Raw genomic sequence first — 17,336 nt, forward strand, 5'->3', positions numbered from 1 at the left:
GATTTAATCTTTTAATTGTATTAAGTAGATGGTTATGCTATGCATTTAGTTGTTAAAATATATTATTGAAATTAATTAAGGGCTACTTTAAGTTATGTCTGAATTGATTTAAATTCAAATTACCATTTTATATGTATTGAGTATACTAGGAGGAAGGAATATATGTTTGAAGTAATTTAAATCCTAGTTGAAAGGTGTATTCCTATTTAATGTTGAAATGTTTTAAATATTAATTATTTATATGTGGTCTGCAATACACGTTAAAAGATTTATTTTCTGACCACTAAGGAATCAATATTTTTGAACTTGTAAATGAAGCCAAAAATTTATTTCAGGTTCACATGACATATACATGAATTTTAGACATCATCATTGAAAATTTGTGATGTTATATTTATAAATCTCCTATGTTTGAGAAATAATGACTTTGTTCAGAAATTTGTCATAGCACAATAACTATGCACATCTAACTTACAAATGGTCTTAAAAGTAAGAAAAACTACTTGCAGTAACTTTCCAAATATAATATTATACGAGTCTCATGTACAAAGGTTTCATAAAAAATGTTGAAACATGTCTTCCTTAATCAGTGTTTCATATCTCTCTATATCAAAAACTACACAGAAAATGACAACAAACTACTATTAATCAGGAGCATCTACTTAACTTCAAGACTATAATTGGAATCTCATTTTCTTCAGGGTTTAGTCAATACCATGGATAACGCTCGAAGGTTCAAGAATATTCCACTGAAATAAAATAGACATATAAGGAATGATCTCACTTAAATAGTTTACCAAGAAGAAAAACAATTTCACATGTTTGTTGCATAGGCAGTGGTAGAGGCCATTAGTCTACAACGACTATTTGCAGAACACACAAACCACCAATCGAACACATTTAAGAAGTTAAGAAAATTTGAGAGAAAAAGAAAAAAGGGCATGCCAGCAAAATGCTATTAACCTGTAAAAAACGAAACGAAAATGAAGAGACATAAATTTGTAATTTAACCACCCAACACTATAGGGCAGAACTAGAGTTTAATTCATTGGAGATCTTAAAGTCAGAATAATAAAGTAGGTCTTCAAGTAAATTCAGTTTTTCCGCAAAAATGAAAAGTAAATTTTGTTTAAGACTACAATTGTAATACAAGATTACCATCCATGAAGTGTGTTGTACTGATGGATAACCATTCTTCACTCTAGCTGTTACATAGACCCAAGGTTGGCATACAGTTAATCTTTTGCACATATGTTAAGATACATATGATTAAAATCAAATATTTTTATTGATTAAACTATGTGATTAACTAATAGTGACTAATTGATAGTGTAAAGATTTAGGTGATGGATAAGAGAAATGGGTTGTGATTAAAAATGTTCTCATGAAGAAGATAAATGAAGAACTACCCGAATTAAAACTGCAATGTTTTGTAATTACAACTTCTGATTTAAGCAGAAGCAACATTTCATCCTTCTCCTTTCCTATCCAGTCTCCCTGCTTGGGAATCCATTGTCTCGGTGTTCCGTGAAGGATAAAACGCAGTCGAGGAGCTCTTGTACAAGCCTTCTCGAGATCCTGTCAAACACATCACAGTTTGTTAAGTAGTCACCAGTTGAGTTCAAAGCAACATTAACATAATGAATTTCACTGATGTTTCTTAATAAAGCTTCCTTTGTTTTAGGTACTATGCAAATCTCTGCATCAACTGAGTTCACAACTTCACATTAGATCCAATATCTAAGAAGAAAATATTGTTGGACATGTAGAAAGAGAACAACAATGTACATGTTTGAAGAGTTACTTAACTAAGAAAATGGAACAGACCATAGTTACTTTTTAATTTGAAGTTTATTCAATTCATAGCATGATTTTCTAATTTTGCAGAAAAGCAAAGCTAAGATATGTAGATACTCAAAGCTTAAAGAACAAAAGCTTCTCCTTTGGGATCAAATTTGAAGAAAGAAATTTACAGTCAAAGTTTTGGTTTGAGAATAAAGGCAAAGAGATGCACCAACTCTATGGAATGTCCGACAGTTAGAATGCACGAGGAGACTCAACAATCATTTGCAACCATAACAAATGAACTGCATCGTACTCAACAGGATATAACGACAACAAACTTGATTATTCTGTCAAACATATTCAATTGAGCATGCTCAACAATCATTTGCAACTTTAGAATACCCATCTTCAGTAGCACATGCATTATCGATCAAATTTTTCACGAGCGGAATCGCTATGAGTGTTTTATTGTTGCCTTCTACTATTTCCTTTTTTTACACCAACACCTTCACTTGATTTCTTTAAATCCTGACCCCAGAAATGAGCACTTGTGAACTTCTCAAAATTTATACTGATCTAGTACAAAATTTATTCCCCAATGTTTCTTCCAGCTTAACAAAAATCAGAGAATGCTCCTGCAAAGAGAATAACACAAAACAAATAATTTATTCATTCATTCTAATAGAGTGGTTAGTAAACAATCAGACCAAAATTTTTTTAATCAGGTGAAATCCATGTTCAAAAGCTTAATCATTTCACTTAGCCAAGAAGGACAATTCAGCAAACACATGGTAATAACACATTCCTCTGAACCTATTTCTAGAGTTTGTTCTTCCCTAAAATGCTACTAAAATAATGTGGGAAAATCATTTGGGAAAAGAAGATTGGAGAAAACCTGATAACGAGCTATTCTTATCTTGTACTGAACCTTTCACCAACAGTGTCCCAGGGATTTGCTGAAAAACCTGCAGCTTGGAAAGAAAACCACCTAAGATCAACATGAACCTCCCACAATTTTAAGTGTTCCCAAAAATAAGTTCATAACAGCCATGTTGCTGGGTCTGTTGCTGAATATTTGATGATGATTTCAATTGTCCATTTGTTGTCATATTATAACAGCCATGTTTAAAATGTAACTGAATATGTTTAATCCATCCAGTTTAATAGAAACTTAACATAAAAAAACCTATATACATTTCATCATACCTCTTCAATCATCAATCCCCTGAATATGTTTATCCAAAGTTTGTCCACAATCAAAATAACAATGTCATAAAGTTTGACCAAAATCATTGGAGAAAGAGACTCCAAAATCAACAACAGCGGCAAAAAACTCATACTGTGTTACTCAAATCCCACCATTTAAACATAAAAAATACATATTTTCAGACCAATCAAAACACAAAAAAAAACACATTTGTGATACATTTAGATTCGGAGAGCAGAAACTTAATTTCAAATCAGTATTATTAAGATCTACATAGTAAAAACATAATTTCTTAGCAAACCCTAAATTGTTTGTTCCAAAAACGCAAAAAAAAAATCACTCCATAGATATGTGAAGAAGAAAACTAATCTAAAACCAAACATTAAAAGATACAAAGTGTCACTGAAGAAAACAAATTCTAAAACCAAAACATCAAAAGATATAAAATATCTTCAAATTTTTGATAAAAAAAATCAAGAGAGGGAAAAACTTATGGAGAAAGAAGAGAGAAAACAGGGAGGAAGAAGGGGTTGGAGATCCATGGTCTATCTCTCTTTCTGCAAGGTGAATGTGGCGAAATGAAAGAGGGAATGAAGGATTCGGTGTTAGTGGGGAGATGTTGCTCTGAAAGTGGAGAGAGAAGGAAACTGCCAGGGTTTCGTATAGAGGAGGAGGAAGAAAGAGAAAAGTGAGGGAAATGTTTTTGTAAAGATATAAATTGAAAAGCATATGATACACAAGTAGAGTATCTATAATATAAGAAAATTTACTGTTCTGGTATTCACTAAAATACCCTTTGATTAACTTAGTCTAAAATAATATATTTGGGGCAAATAATGTCTTTTGGTGGTTTATTAAAACCATAATCAAAATGTGTGGTGGCCCACAACAACAACTCACACGTCTCAAAATATTTGTTATTATTACCTTTTCCTCTTTCCAAAACTTCTTTTCATCTCTACACGATAATCTAAACAACCCTTTCTCTTCTCTTGCCCAAGTTGTTTTTGGAACCCTAATTTTTGCTGACAAAAGCCTGCTTTCTTGATAATTTGCAGTTTTCTGCTCTGTTGGAACTATGTCTCTTTCTCTTATACTTTAATTCAAATTTCAAACAACATAATTATTTTCTCTTTCTCTCCCGTCCTTTTTTTCTTTCTCTCTTTCTCTCTGACCTTTTATTCTTCATCTTCATCTTCCGCTTCTTTGTTCTTTCTTTTCTTAACTTTGTTTTAATGTACTGTTCTACTATTATAAATAACTTAAGATGCAATAACGGGTGGAGATTCAAATGAAGAAGGAAGAGCAGTGGACAGGAAGAGCAGTGGATTTTCAAGAGCTGCTTCTGTGTATAGAGGTGTGACAAGGTATGGCCGAAAGTGATTTTCTTGCTGTAATTAAATTCAGCTTTTTTTGAATGAATAGATGAACAATTATTGAGCAGTGTTTATCTTTTTCTTCTTGTCTCAGTTTTTCAGACACCATAAACTTGGAAGGTGGCAGCCTCTAATCAGAAGGGTTGTTGGAAACAAAGACTTGTATCTTGGTACATTTAGTAAGTTCTCTTATCCTCCCTTGCTAATTTGAACCCGTTTGTTACGACTTTTTTAAATACGTAAAATATCTGGATCCGTCACCGAACGTCTCAGATAGATGATATTACAAATTCAATTCTATAGGCACACAAGAGGAGGCTGCAGAAGCATATGATATTGCAGCAATCAAGTTTAGAGGAACAAGTGATGTGACCAAATTTGACATCAGTAGATATTTGTTTCTGTGATTTGTTTATGTTCTTTTCTCATTTTTGTTGCCTACTATACAAAGATTATATAAGGTGCATTGTAGAGCTCACTTGAACTGTATATTTGTTACAGCTATCAGTTTTTATGTTGGCATAAATAAGTTTTTAGATTTTACAGATTGCAACTTGAAAGCTACTATGTTGCAGCCACAATGTAGAATATAATGGGCATCTCTTGCTGTCAAACAAATGAGTAGTTTTATGGTGCTTATCCATAGGCACAATTTGTTGCATAAAATATAGTGTTGTTCTTACTTAAAATATCAAACAATGATGATCTTATGGGAATAAAAAATCAAGTAATTTCTAATTCTCTATAATGGAATAAACTCAAAATATTTTTCACTTTATGCAATTGAAATAGGTTCCTACTTAGGATACTTTCTATTAATTATTGTGCTTTCTAATTCCCAAATATAGCTTATTAGACTGCACAGATTTTCTAATATTTTTTGGTTCAAAAGTTTAGAGTGTCTTTGTATGAATCTTCAGTTTAGATCTTACATTTGATTTGAATTCAATAATGAATAAAGAAAATGTGAATGAATGAGACCTGTATTGATATATGTGTATAACAAACAAATTGAAATAACATATGAAATTGAATTTATAAATTATTTATGAATAGTTGAGAAGAGAGATGAAAACAAGCCCATAGCTTGCAATCACATTCTATAATTTATGAATTATTTATGATTAGTTGAGAAGAGAGATGAAAACAAGCCCATATCTTGCAATCACATTCTATAATTTATGAATTATTTATGATTAGTTGAGAAGAGAGATGAAAACAAGTCATAGTTTGCAATCACATATTCTATAATATGACCAAATGTTGTGGAAGTAATATGAATTTCTTGATATAATAATATGTTGTTATAACTTAGACCATCAAAAATATAATGTATCTAATTACTTTTTGACATTTCTTGATAATATATGAAAAATCGAAATATATAATATTGATATAAAACAATTTTATTTTGATTTTAAAAATATATATTTTTTAAATATAATAAATTTTGAAAAAATAATTTTATTTTTTTATTTAAATTTTTAAAACATAAGTGCGCGTACCACACCAGTACCCGTGCGGACGCACATGTTACACACCAGTACCATGTGAGTGTACGGGTAATCAGACCAAAATCTGTGTGAACACACGGGTAACACAACAATACCGTGTGAACGCACGATTAATCAAGCCAAAAATCGTTGTGAACGCACGAGTAATCGTACCGAAATTTGTGCGTACGCATGAGTTATTACATTTTTGTACATTTTTTTTAATGAACGAGTAACACACCAGTACCGTGTGAACGCACGGGTAATAAACTTATGTCAGGTGTATTACTGACTTTTCATTTTCTTTATATTTTTAACTATAGTCCAAAATTTAATAAATACAACATTAAACTGATTTTTTTGGATCATTCTTCATGTTATGAATCAACCAGCTCTAATTTGTTTATTTGAGCCCAAATTTATGCATGTATTGTTTCTTTCTTCTAATTCAGGCCCATATTCCTAACCTATTTTTGTTCTAATAAATTTTATAAAAACCAATTATACTAATTATAAAAATAAATTGCTCAGTAAATCATACCAATATTATTTTCTAATATTTTCTTATGTCAATTTTAATTAATATGATTTATTTCTCTAATTCCAGTACTTTCTGATTTGTTCCTGTTTTTTTATACACAAATTAATGTTTATTATTATTTTATTTTTTTTTACAAAATTATGTTTCTTAATTTAAATGTATATCTGCGTCAAATGCGCGTTCTGTACCAGAACCCGTGCGAATGCACGGGTTTGTTACTAGTTGATTTGAAATGGAAAAGTCAAGTTTGTTCGGGTAACACCAAGCTCTCATGGATAATAGTGTTAGTTGTGAAGAGGGACTTCTATGGATGCCACTTTGCAAAAATAAATGTTATGATTAGTCAATATAGTTTATTTAGTCACTTACCATTTAAGGCATTTGTTAGTGTAAATTAATTTGTTAGCAAGGGTATATTAGAGAGATCAGTAGTAACCATCAATCTTAGATAGATAGTTGATTAGCAAGGGTATATTAGGGAGATTAGTAGTATCCACCAAGCGTAGATAGATAGTTGATTAATAGTTTTTGGTACAGTTTTAATATCCAAACGCGCCCGCACGGGTTTATTGATTCTTTGTATAATTGAATTGTACTTAAATGTACATTATGAGCAATATTTTTGTATAATTTCTTGTTTTAATCTCCTGTCTCATCTCACTTCATGATATATTTTAATGGCATTTTCAACATTACAAATAAGTATAAATGAATGATAGTCCACCTAATAATTAACAACAAATTATTTTGACAGTGAGAATGAATCGATTCTTCAATCATTTTAAAGTGAAAAGATTAGAATGCAGAATAATCAAGATTTTAAATCTTTGATCATTTAGAGCAATATTTATTCATGTTTTTTTCCTGGATGTAACTAATATGTCATGTGTCACTTCATGAAGTTTTTCTTATGTCAATAAAAGTGATCAACACTAAAAAAGTCTAAGTCATATATCATTTGAATTGATGGAATAATATTTCTCTTAATTACATACATTCCAATTCCAATTTAAATGTGTATTGTTTTCTCCAATGTAGGTGTGTTTTGCTGTAAACATAAGATATTATTGATCTTAGATGAATTTCATGTTATAAATTGTTATTATGAATTAACTACAATTGATAAAAGAGCAATCTGTAGCAATGAATGAAACCCAAACTAATGCAAGAAGTCCAAACATTTTCCGATCCACATTTTCAATTATAGTCACCTACAAATTAACATATTGTTATGTATATAAAGGTGTTAAAGAGCTTTTGTGAATACTTTGATGATTCTCTAATTCATCTTCATTCTCATTTGAATCAAAAACTAACTGATTGCAAAGGTTGACTATAGTATATAGGATATTCTATCATCAACACCACCAGCCCAATCACTATCACTATATGCTCGAAGTGAGAATTTATGAAAAGGATTGGAATGAAGCAAAATGAGACTATAATTGATTGTGCTACTTAGATATCTCAAGATTCGTTTAGCAATTGTCCAATTTGTAGTTAAAGGCGAGGTCATGAACTAACATGCCTTGTTAACACCGAAAACAATGACAGGTCAAGTAAAAGTAACATATTGCAGCAACGCCCCAACGAACATGTGTTGATGAGGATCTAGGAAGAAATCAGGACCATATTTGCTGATTTTGAGACTACTAAGCATTTGTATGTTAGCTTTGTTGGCATTTTTCATATTAGCACGTTCAATATTCTTAATGTACTTGGATTGAGAAAACAAGATAGACCCTTAAGCAAGATGGGTGACTTCATGTTGAGAAACAGGTGTGAGTTGTGTGGAGAAATAAGTGTGAGTTCTAAGTCCCACATTGCTTAGAAAAGTGAAGGTTGAGCACTTTATAAGTGAGAGGACCCATACACATATCACCTTAAAGTTTGGGTGAATATATGGTGTATCTCTCATTTGTTTGGGTGAGTCTTTCACCTTTAGGTGAGTGTGGTTATTAATCTCGGTGAAGTTTTTTATAACATTGTCTTGGGGCTTTTTTGAGGCCAGAGAATGCTTTGAAAGTTTACATACAATAGTTTTTTCAGAGTTGATGAAGCCAGAAGGTTGTACCATGTAAAATTCTTTTTCCAGAGTGCCATTGAGGAAGAAATTGGTAATGTCAACTTGTTGTAGCTCCCATTATATGTAATCGAAAGTGTAAGAATTACTCTTATTTTTTTAGGGAATAACTATAAGACAAAAGGTCCCATTAAAGTTAAAACCAAATTGTTAATGACGCCCTTTAGCCACCAAATAAACTTTGTACTTGTTCCCAGTTCCGTCAGTATTTTCTTTCACTTTTAACACCCATTGGCAAACTACAACTTTCCTGTGACCACATAGAGTGGTAATTGTCCATGTATTGTTCTTCATCAAGGCCTTGTATTCATATTTCATTGCTTGAAGCCACAAGGAATAGACAATGCTTCCTTGACTAAAACAGGCTCAGTAATAGCCATAAAGGATTTAGGTTTGAAATGACTTTTATTTGCTCTAGTGAGCATGGGATTAGCATTAGTGGGTCAAGCAAGTTTGGTGAACCTAAAATTAATATGTTGGGAAATAATTCATCTAGTAAAGGTTCATTGAGAGATACCTCATGCATCTAACTAGTAGGCATATTAGAGCTAGAACAATTGGTTTATTAGAGCTAGCAGGACATAAAGTTTCAAATGAAAGTGACACACCAGTGGAAGCCTCGTTTGAGAGAGAAATATCATTAGAATCTATAGGGACCAAACTGGTATTTTCAATCATGGAGGAACCAAAACTTTGAATGTTTCAACTGCATAGGTATGTATCAATTCATAGGTGTGGACATGCGAGTCATTGCACTATGACCAATTATTGGAATACGAGGAAAAAGACTTATAGTTAGGTGTACAATAATTGGAAGTAAGGGAAACTATATTGTATGTATTTGAATGTGCCAACGGGATACGAGGAAAGCAATACAAGCCATTAGCATCAAGAAATCCTTTAAGAACATCTTGATTAGAAATATGAGATTTTATAACATATTTGTTGACAAAATACTAAAAAGTGATAACATTGCCTTTAGCAAACTTTGAAACATACAACAAGTTTATAGTTATCTCAGAAACATGAAGAATTTTTCCGAGTATTAGTTTAGTGTTTGGTGTAGATTATGAACTAAAGCATGAAGACCAATTGACCTAGTCTAATACTTTGGACATTACCTATTTTTACTCTATCCTTCCCTAGATTGCCAAACGTATGTTGTAAAAGAAAATCAAAGCAAGTAAGATGGTGAGAAGCACCAGGAATTAAGAACCATGTATGAGATTCAAAGTCACATGACATGAAATACTCCTTAGTGTAGGCATGTGAATTTGTTGTGGCCATCACTGTAGTTGGAGTATTGAAACTAGTAGGAATCAAATGCCTTATTCTTTATTTGCATGTCATTGGTTGAGCATTTTCACAAACATCTTGTGTGCTTGCCACAAAAACAAATTACTCATCATACTTGTGCCGACAATCAAGCACAACATGACCATACTTACCACAAAGTTGTCAAGTTGGGATTTTTTTACCACAGTATCACTATTATGAAAATATAATACCACAATGCCATCAATTGAAACAAAAACACCAAAATGCCACATTTTTATCACCAGTTCGGCCAGGGCTTGGACGCATGCATGCAATTTTTTTCCCCAGTTGGGGTTCGGCCAGGGGTTGGCCGACCCTTAACTGGGTCTTTTTTTTCGTTTTTTTTTTGTTTTAAATGTTTTTTTAATTATAATAATTGTTTTTTATTATATTTAATGATTAAAATATATTAAAAAATTAAAAAAAATGAATTTTAATAATTAAAAATACGAGTAAGGCATGGGTTGGACGAGCATGGGTAGGTTCGGCCAATAGATGTCGAGCGCATATATTTTATTATTTTTTTGCCTATAAGTAAGATTGTATTGTTCATTTGCAGTCACACCAGTTACAATTGAAGGCTTAGTGTTACTATTGGAGATGTCTTCTGAACTTCTTCCAACGTTTCCACCTATGAAGAGAGATGCAACATTATTTTTTTCAACAACAAAGCCTCTGTTGAAGATCAAACTCTGGAACACGCAAACATTCGAGCATCTATAGAGGCACTTGATCGGCTGGTTAGACGGAAACATTCTCGAGGGTGAAAAGATAAGGAAAATTGAAAGGCCGGTCACGGAGAAAGGCCCAAATGGAGTAGTAACTCGTTCTTGGAGAGCCGTGAAAAATGACGCTGGTGTCCTTATGATGATGCTAGGACCACATGATATTGTGTTGATGGTTATAATCTCTTAGAATATGTTTTATTTGTTTCTTGTGAGGTTGTTTTAATTGTTTCTTGTGTGGTTGTTTTATTTGTGGCTGTCTTTATTTCGTTGTCATTGAATGTTGTTTTAGTAATGTGAAATGTTGTTTTAGTTATGTTTAATGTGGGTTGCTATTTATAATCGAAATGCAAACTCAATTAAAAAGGCATTATATTACATTCATAAAGCTAGTTGAAGTAAACATTAAGGCCTATTGGACGGGCCTGCTACATTTGGACATTTACTTCGGATATGGCTTACTTCACGGCATATCCCACACATTCTCTTTTCCTTTTCCAAGTCGTCCATTTCGGTTCTAATCCGAGTACTATTTGGGCGACCTCTTTTTTTCCTACGCATAGTTTCGTCATGACAAAGAGTAGCTCCTCTATATTGCGGCCAATTGTCTTGATGTGGGAGGATCTGGAAGCTTTGTTGGTAGACTTTAAAAACATGCTGAATCTTGAACACGTCGGGTATGTGAATGGTGTAGTCTTGGCGTATACTTTCACATGCTGCAATCACATGTGAGCAAGGCAAATGAAACGCTTGAAATTTTCCGTAATCACATGTTCTTTTTCGTAGATCAACACCGTAAGTACCAGTTGGTCGACCATCATTGCGGTTTATTCTTTCGGCCACCATAAAATAGAATCTCTCCCGGTCGAACTGATAAACATTATGACTGCTTGCTACGTTGACTTCTTCAGTCATCCCCTTGATACACTTGTTTGTAAAAGTTTGGCCTGATGTCAACCTCTTTGTCCATTCATGTCCATGTTGACCAAATAATACATTGACCAAAACATGACGCGTCCAAGGGCTGGCCGAACCTGTATAGGTGCGTCCAAGGGCTGGCCGAACCACAAGGCAACTCGTTTTTTGTTGCATGCATGCAATTGTCACTTCAACCAGTGTAACATCCCATCCATAGACTTGTAGCATGCATGAGTCATTAAGAAAGTTGGATAATAGATTGCATCTTCTTTGCATGCACTACACTTGTTAACCCATTGGTCTATACAATGCATCCACTTTGACTATAAATTCAACCTCTCATTGTCACTCCAAAATCATCACATCTTCCAAATTTAAGAGTTGCACATTCATCTGAAACACACAATTTGTTTACTAGTTTCACAATCACACATCATGTCTACTTTGCTTACTATGGGAGAAACACACAGAGGAACAAGGGCGAATGTGGCTGCATACGTAAGTTTCGTTACTAGTATTTTTTATACAACTTTGATTTATTTTATTATTTTTGTATACTAACAAAATGATATATTTTTGTGTTTTGTTTTGTATAGGATGATTCTAAAAGGTTTAGACTACATACGCATCTATTCGACAGGGAGCCAAGTGAGTTTATTAAGCCTCACTTGGAACGAGTCGGTTTTGGACGTGTCGCCCAAATCAACTTTAGAAGTGTTGATTCCAAACTCGTTGCTATGCTTGAAAGATGGAGGCCCGAGACACATACGTTTCATTTACCAACCGGCGAATGTACAATAACACTAGAGGATGTACATATGTTGTTTGGCCTCCGTATAGATGGGAGGGTTGTACGAGGTGAAACCGAAGGACCTGATTATGCGTGTGTCGATGCTTTAGGCATAGAACCTTATAATGGACTTGATAGGGTGAAGGGTACGGTAAAATTGATATGGATCCACGACGAGCTGGATGACATGGAAAAAATTACTCAACCAACCGAGGAGCAAAATATTTTGCATGCAAAATTATATATTTTAAGCATGATTGCAGTTTTATTTCCTGACAAATCTCATAATTTGTTGCATTCTTCTTAGTTCCAATATGTCAAAGATCTTGATAAATGCGGCCAATATAGTTGGGGGTCTGTGTGTTTGTGTTACCTTTACACGGAGATGTGCAAAACATGTCGAAAAGGAGTCAAGAGTGTTGCAGGCTGCTCACTCCTTCTCGCTGCGTGGACCTACTATCGCATTCCACGACTTGCTCCAAAGAGTGAAATTGCTCCATCTTATCCATACGCCGTTAGGTAAATTCTTTATTCCATATATTTATTTTACCACTAAATTAACGCATATTTCTAATTACACTTTTTAAATATACAAGATTTGCACAACGAGGTATGGAGTATTTGGCATCTCCGAATGCTTATCTAGCTGGATATCGTTTCGTATTGGATCACATGGTCGTTGGAGATGTAAGTTTTTTACCAAGCCGTATATTAGATCTTTCATCTACGTGAATACGACTCTTATATTTATTTAGGTCTTGCAGTTTTTGTGGAGGCCTTACACATATTATCCACGTTGTGTTCGACGAGAAGCTCGGGCGTGGAGTGCAACTACCTATATTATTTGTTCTTATCTGGTGGAAATGCATCACGCTGACAGAGTTAGACTTCAATTTGGGTTTAATCAAAACATCCCTCAACCCTCAAGATGTCTTCAAGAACACCACGAAATAACAAAGAACGATATAAATGATGTTGCTTATATTGATTTGAACATTGCTGAGAACAACGAGTGGAAAGAAAGAAAAAAATTACCAATGACTGGTGATGTGAGTACTACTTTACAACACACCGATGAATATATGCAATGGCTTAGAAATATTCCATTAATATATTTGTCGCAAGAATCGTATTGGCAGACCCGCGTCATTATGTCTTCTCTTCCTCAACACAAGAAACAGCCCCACATACCACCTTTCATCAAGAAATCCCACAATCAATTCAAACACAATTTCAACCAACAACACAATTCCAACCAACAAACACAATTCCAACAAACACAATTCCAACCCCAAACATCTTCATTGCCACAACAAACATACCAACACACTCAAACCACACAACAACACACATTTTTTGCCACACCATCTCAAATTCCAAGTCCTTACACCTCAACCCCCCAAACAAACTACTACTAGCAACAACAACAATATCAACAACAATCAACACTTCGACCACCACTACATCACACCCAAATCCCTCAACCCGACTTCGACCAGTCATTCTCCCAATCTTAACTGCATTCCTCTGCCCCTTCACTCTCCCAACCGCAATATACATTTGACACTGAAAATGCCTACTTTCCACTCTTTCAATCACAAATGCCACAAACCTTTGTGGCTTCAAAACACCCACTCATTGAAATCATTGATGATGAAGTACTTGATAATTTACCGCCTATAACTGCAGAACAACTGGCTTTCTATTTAGATGGCGATTCGTCACATCAAAACGATGATCTTTCAAGCGACGGTTCTCCACATATGCAACCTCCACCAAACGATGACCAACCGTTAGGCAAGGGTATGCGACCAAAGAAATCCACCATGTGTCACACAGGGGGTCATAAAGTCCAACAAAAGCCAAAACCAAAAAAAAAATAGGCTTTTTTTCCTTGTAAACCGTTTATGTCTTGATTAAAAAAAATTCTTAGCATATATTTATTTTTTTAATTATTACAATTTTTAATTTTTTTAATATATTTTAATCATTAAATATAATAAAAAACAATTATTATAATTAAAAAAACATTTAAAACAATTAAAACAAAAAAAAAAGACCCAGTTAAGGGTCGGCCAACCCCTGGCCAAAAAAAAAATTGCATGCATGCGTCCATGCCCTGGCCGAGCTGATGATGAAAATGTAGCATTTTGGTATATTGACTAAGTTGTTTCCTGTTTGGTTTGGCGGTGAAAATGCCAAACGTGCGTTCCTGCTCCATCAAATGCGAGTATGCTATGTTTGGTTTTCATTTTTATTTTGACCGCACCCGTGCGTTTTCTCCCAAACCGTGCGTCTGGCTGAAGCTTGAAATCCTAGCTTTTCAATTTTAGGAGAATCGATTCTCTTAGTAACACCATACATCACAACTTAAAATTTCTATTATGCCCCCTTTGTAATTGCTTAAAACCCATTCGTAATTCTTCTTTTCACTGCTATTATTTTTGTACTGATAGTTTCATATTAGGAAATATAGAAAGAATGGGTCACAAAAAATAAAAGAAAATATAGGCTCTAAAGACCCTCTATACTTTTTTTTCTTTATGTTTAGGGGGAGTTTAATCTTTTACTTAACTTAATCAATTTATTTGGCTGTCTATTTTAACAAATTAACATAAAACAGAATAAAATAAAAAGATTACAATAAAAATAAAATATAATTTATTTTTAAATGATGATAAAACACACGGTATAAAATTTTATTTTAAGTAGAATAAAATTAATATAATTAACATATTAAAATTAACGTAACTTAAATATAATTAGCATAACAAATAGAATAAACTTTTATTTTAAGTAAACATGCTAAAACCTATTTTAGTAATTATATATCTAAAATCAATTTGATCTTAAATCATCCAAACAACAATGGACCAATAAGAATCATTTTTATACGACCTTGTAAGATTAATACACACTCTCTCATACGACCTTGCGATTAGATGACCTATATAAAGGAAGCGGGTCCATTTATCCTCCGGTGTGAATCCACTCACGCAAGATATAAGAGCGTTTTATATATATATATATATATATATATATATATATATATATATATATATATATATATATATATATATATATATATATATATATATATTCAACTCTCTCTTTACTTCCGAACACACGTGTGTATAAATATCTATTGCCCATCAACTCTTTGATCGTGGTATGTCGGGCAATATAGGAATCCTCTTCCCCTTTACCTTTGCAAACCAGAAACAATTCAAAAACCACAGTTACCGTTGTGAATAAGAATTAGTTAGAAATTGATTTGGTCTCATTAAATGTAATTATTTAGTGTAATTACCGGTATAGCCTTGTAACTATTTTATATATATATATATATATATATATATATATATATATATATATATATATGAGAAATAATAATGAGAAAGGTATCAAGCCAAGAATTATTGACAACCGTCACCCCGACATGTGATCGATGAATGATATTTTTGGTGGAGTCGGTGTAGTAGGTGGTTTGCTAGTACGTGCACCATTAAAAGCACTTTTCTGAGATTTAGGAGTAGGTGAATCGAGAAAAACTGTCAAAATATGAAGGACTTCTCGTAGGTGAACTGTCACCCGGTGTTGGTTTCACCTTTTTAGGCGCCCTTTTAGTTTTTATCGGTTGAGGTGGTGGTTTCAAGTCTGTGGTCTACGGGAACACAATCTTCCTCAATTTCTCTTTGATGTCGAGTTTGGTGGCGTCATCGGCTTTCAAAAACCATTATTGTATCGCTTCACATTCAGTTAAGATGGAAATACTTGATTTATCGACTTTCTTTTACTGTCATTTTTAAAATTGAGTCTCTTCCAATGACTAGAGATCTCGTACATACGTATCGAGCAATCAACTTTCATCTTCTTAGATATGACACAAGCACAAGGAGACCATATGTTTTCACATTTGTACAACCACACTTTGAGTTGTCGGAACCAAAATTAGAAGCTCGTTTGGCTTCATGAAAAATATAATTCAGAGCTGCTAGAGACATATTACCGACCAACTGAGAATATAGGGTGTTGTCTTTGAACCTGTATTCAAACACCGTGATAATACGACCAAATGTTGTCTGTATCTCGTTATACTGGTTTAGTATAATCTTGTTCACACAATCCCAACCCTTAATCAAATTACCCTTGCTATTTCCCAACCATTTCTTCAGACAAGCATGAGCAGACTCAACTCGGTTTATTGTTGTATTTTTGAGATGCATAACCTCATTGGTCCAGACACAATCACTCTTCTCCTTTACCTGATAAAGTATTATGCTTTCAACATATTTGAATAGATCGGGATATTTCACACAAACGTTCTTCAATTGTAAAATAACACCAACATATATATATATATGAAACAAGATATTTATGTAATATGTATTTAAAATATAAGGTAAATTTGAACCATTAATTCAAATCCAATGGTTATTATTAAAAGTTATCAGTTCTCATTATAGCCAATGTTCTCATTTGATACGTCCCCTATATATATATATATATATATATATATATATATATATATATATATATATATATATATATATATATATATATATATATATATATTATAACATTCCACGCATCCATAATTTTCTCCACAATGACGCCCGCCTTGACCAGTTTTCCATCTTCACCTGCAATCTGTTTTGCCCCCACCGCGGGTTTAACCCGACTTCTCACATTTTTAGTAATATGGTACCTACAAATTAAGGCGTAAGAAGTAGGAAATACAGTTGCAACCAAATTCATTAATGTTCTATCTCGGTCAATAACAATGACTTTTGCATATTTTCTTGATCCTTCAACATTGACCTACAAACCTCTAAAGCCCATGCAAAGTTGTCCTCTTTTTTGCACTCTAGAAATGCAAAACCAACAGAATACGTCTTCTCAGTCGACATAATACCAACAATTTCTAACAATGGAAGCCTGTACTTGTTGGTCTTATACGTTGAATGAATTATGAGCACGGTGGGAAATGTATTGACCAATTCAATGTAGTCAGGATGAGCCCAATAAATATCTCTTACTGTACCCCCATCATCACCTCGTCGATGCCTACAAACATAATTGTTTTCATCTAGAAGTTTCA

At 33.3% G+C, this 17,336-nt stretch overlaps 1 protein-coding gene and 2 long non-coding RNA genes across 10 annotated transcripts; 2 read left to right on the forward strand and 1 right to left on the reverse strand.

Annotated features, from left to right (window-relative positions):
• Nucleotides 1-163: 163 nt before the first annotated feature.
• LOC131660054 (uncharacterized) lies at nucleotides 164-3,735 on the reverse strand. Of its 8 annotated transcripts, none has more exons than XR_009300685.1 (4): nucleotides 2,681-3,729; nucleotides 1,410-2,420; nucleotides 1,159-1,205; nucleotides 164-749 (listed from the first exon to the last, which is right to left on the reverse strand). It is a non-coding gene; the product is annotated as an uncharacterized LOC131660054 (long non-coding RNA). The 8 variants fall into 8 exon arrangements; XR_009300683.1 differs by having other exon boundaries at nucleotides 165-963; XR_009300686.1 differs by lacking the exon at nucleotides 1,159-1,205 and having other exon boundaries at nucleotides 165-749.
• Nucleotides 3,736-3,925: 190 nt separating this feature from the next.
• Nucleotides 3,926-5,862, forward strand: LOC131654752 (uncharacterized). Its single transcript, XR_009299563.1, has 3 exons — nucleotides 3,926-4,359; nucleotides 4,463-4,547; nucleotides 4,672-5,862. It is a non-coding gene; the product is annotated as an uncharacterized LOC131654752 (long non-coding RNA).
• Nucleotides 5,863-11,898: 6,036 nt separating this feature from the next.
• LOC131656287 (protein MAINTENANCE OF MERISTEMS-like) lies at nucleotides 11,899-12,967 on the forward strand. Its single transcript, XM_058926031.1, has 4 exons — nucleotides 11,899-11,943; nucleotides 12,042-12,386; nucleotides 12,543-12,754; nucleotides 12,832-12,967. The coding sequence occupies exons 1-4, from the start codon at nucleotides 11,899-11,901 to the stop codon at nucleotides 12,965-12,967; spliced, it is 738 nt and encodes a 245-aa protein (XP_058782014.1).
• Nucleotides 12,968-17,336: the final 4,369 nt, after the last annotated feature.

Source organism: Vicia villosa, linkage group LG3, assembly GCF_029867415.1.
Source record: "Vicia villosa cultivar HV-30 ecotype Madison, WI linkage group LG3, Vvil1.0, whole genome shotgun sequence".
Taxonomy (NCBI): domain Eukaryota; kingdom Viridiplantae; phylum Streptophyta; class Magnoliopsida; order Fabales; family Fabaceae; genus Vicia; species Vicia villosa.

What these genes read in the sequence shown, in the direction of transcription:
- LOC131656287 (XM_058926031.1), top strand. Translation starts at nt 11,899, where the DNA reads ATGGGAGAAACACACAGAGGAACAAGGGCGAATGTGGCTGCATAC. An exon ending in GGGCGAATGTGGCTGCATAC is followed by an intron (nt 11,944 to 12,041) that starts GTAAGTTTCGTT and finishes TGTTTTGTATAG; the next exon opens with GATGATTCTAAAAGGTTTAG. An exon ending in TTGATAGGGTGAAGGGTACG is followed by an intron (nt 12,387 to 12,542) that starts GTAAAATTGATA and finishes CATTCTTCTTAG; the next exon opens with TTCCAATATGTCAAAGATCT.